Below are 2,368 nucleotides of genomic sequence, written 5' to 3'. Positions count from 1 at the left end.
ATAGTTAGCTTTTGTCTCTCGTGCTTATCAAGGAATACGAAGTCGGAGTAAGAGTCGATGATCCCTGAGGTCTGCCTATTTAGGGGTCTTGAGTTAGTCTCTTGACTTGTGTCCCTTCTACCCCCAAAAGGCTGTATAATGACACAGGCGCTCAAGATAAATATAGTCTGTGGGACAGTAATGAGTAGTGTCCACTATTAACCAAGGGAAGCGCCATTTGGTCTCCATGGATACAACCTTCTGGGTCAAATATCAAAGTACCACTGGGCTTGGATAGAGCAGCTTTGATTTATCATGAGCCTGTGAAGGTTCAATATTGTTCTCTGCCCTGACAACAAGAAGATGGGCCTTGCTTCTCAACAAAGGGCTTGAAGCAGGAATAAAACCAAACCGGAATTAAGACCATTCAGCACCTGATACTGCCCCCAAATTCCTAATCCTCAGACATCCAAGGGCAGCTGTCGTCAGCTAAAAATAAGCTGATGACACCTTACCCTCTAGCGCCTGGACATTCATTTCTAAGGACATCAGAGAAGCAAAGCTGGGCCAGAACCCTGAGCTTCCATAGATTAAGTGTCTGCTTTATGCATAGGAAAGCTGGCTTGGACTCTGGATGGGTCCCCCAGATTAGGGACAGTCTATGGGTTATTGGCTGTAAATGAAGACAGCATTTCTGTGGCTGTCCAAATGGATATTCTGTCCCAGCAACCTAAGTGGAAGGAACGCTTTACATTCAAATAGCAAGACAGGCAGGGAACTCGCAAAGCACTCTGGGAGGGCAGTCTCAATGGGAGAGTCCAGGGACAGATGACAGGGAACATGGGTGCGTAGTTCAGAACCGTTTGCTGACTACCCGCCTTCCAAATAAAAAGATCCTCCTCTTGAAGCTACAGCAGTAACGAAGCCTGTAGGGAGTTGAGTAAATTCTGATCGACAAGCAGCAAAAAAATGAGTTCTTAAAAGATCACCAGAGAAGTTTGGAAAGAGCAGTTCCACAAAGACTTGGGAGGGAAAGATGCTCCATTGTCCTCCTTATCGGTGTGACTCTGACTTAGTGAAATGACCTGAATGGGTCCACTCGCCGACTTACCTGATGCTCTGTGGTTTCAGGGCTGACGCGGAGACCCTCAACAGCCAGAATGAAGCCGAGCTCCGGCGCCAGTTTGAGGAGCGACAGCAGGAGACGGAGCACGTTTACGAGCTCCTGGAGAATAAGATCCAGCTTCTGCAGGAGGTGAGCGGGCGCCCCGAAGGCCCACGCCTGCGGACCCCTTCTGCCTCTTCCCCACCTGCCCTGCCCTCTGCGTTCACCTTTCCATCCCCGCCTCCCTCCCCAGACTCCTTGCGTGTCCCCGTGCCCTCACGTGTCCCCGTGCCCTCACGTATCCCTGTGCCCTCACATGTCCCCGTGTCCTCATGTGTCCCTGTGTCTTTGGGCTCCCACCCGGGCTGAACACTCTGCAGCCTCTCAGAGTTCCCTCTTCTTGCAGGAGTCCAGGCTAGCGAAGAACGAGGCCCCGTGGATGGCAGCTCTGGCAGAAGCCGAGAAGGAGTGTAACCTGGAGCTCTCGGAGAAGCTGAAGGGCGTCACCAAGGGCGGGGCCGATGCAGCGAGAGACAGGGTCGGGCCCGACCCATACGCCGAGGCCCTGGCTCAGAGGGACGGGTGGGTGACTTTCGCCGCTCTGTTTATTACTTGTCTTGTGCTTGATCTCGAGGCTGTGAGAGCATATAGCAGCCCTGCTGTTTGGTCCCCTTTAAGGACTGACAGCGAGTGGACCGTCACCATTTCTAAGAGTTCATGGCTCCCACAACCAAAGAATTCCTTCTCCAAGTTGAGTCTTCGGTGGTTTTCATGAACAGGACGCATTCGTTGGTAACTAGGAGCCTTAAGCAGGTGTAAGGAGAACGGTCCCAAGTGGGAGATGTGGATTCACTTAGTCAGCAAACGTTGATTGAGCATCTGAGACGTGCCGGACACTGGGCCGAGCACAAAGGTCACGGAGTTGAAAAGACCCGGTTGTCTCGTCAAGAAATGTGTTACACGGTTTTAATAAGTCCTCCGGTAGAAGTAACATGGGATGCTCTGGGGACGTGGAGGATTGTCACCTAGTCCAAACTAAAGGAGCAGGTTGCCATCGGAAGTTTCCCAGAGGAGTCGAACTCCGAGCTGAGGTTTGAAGAAGGAAGGGAAGTTAGAAGGAAGAGCAGGAAGTGGGTGGAGGAGACAAATTTTCTGCACAGAGGGGGAACGGTGGAGGGGGAGACACAGGGACGGGCGTATCTCAAGATGCACAAATAGGTCCCATAGCTAGAGCAGAGGGTCTGGGGAAGACTAGTGAGAGGCAGGCCGCCTTGGGAATAGGGG

At 52.2% G+C, this 2,368-nt stretch overlaps 1 protein-coding gene across 1 annotated transcript; it reads left to right on the top strand.

Annotated features, from left to right (window-relative positions):
• Nucleotides 1-1,110: 1,110 nt before the first annotated feature.
• On the top strand, nt 1,111-2,151 carry LOC105311068 (myomegalin; the record flags this gene model as incomplete). Its single annotated transcript, XM_011387107.2, has 2 exons — nt 1,111-1,234; nt 1,491-2,151. Coding segments are annotated over 2 exons (493 nt in total), but the record flags the coding sequence as incomplete, so codon positions are not given.
• Between the last annotated feature and the right edge of the window lie 217 nt (nt 2,152-2,368).

This window comes from Pteropus vampyrus, unplaced genomic scaffold (assembly GCF_000151845.1).
Source record: "Pteropus vampyrus isolate Shadow unplaced genomic scaffold, Pvam_2.0 Scaffold23619, whole genome shotgun sequence".
NCBI classification, from domain to species: Eukaryota; Metazoa; Chordata; class Mammalia; order Chiroptera; family Pteropodidae; genus Pteropus; species Pteropus vampyrus.
The sequence above is the reverse complement of the archived record's forward strand: the minus strand, read 5'-3'. Positions and strand labels throughout refer to the sequence as shown.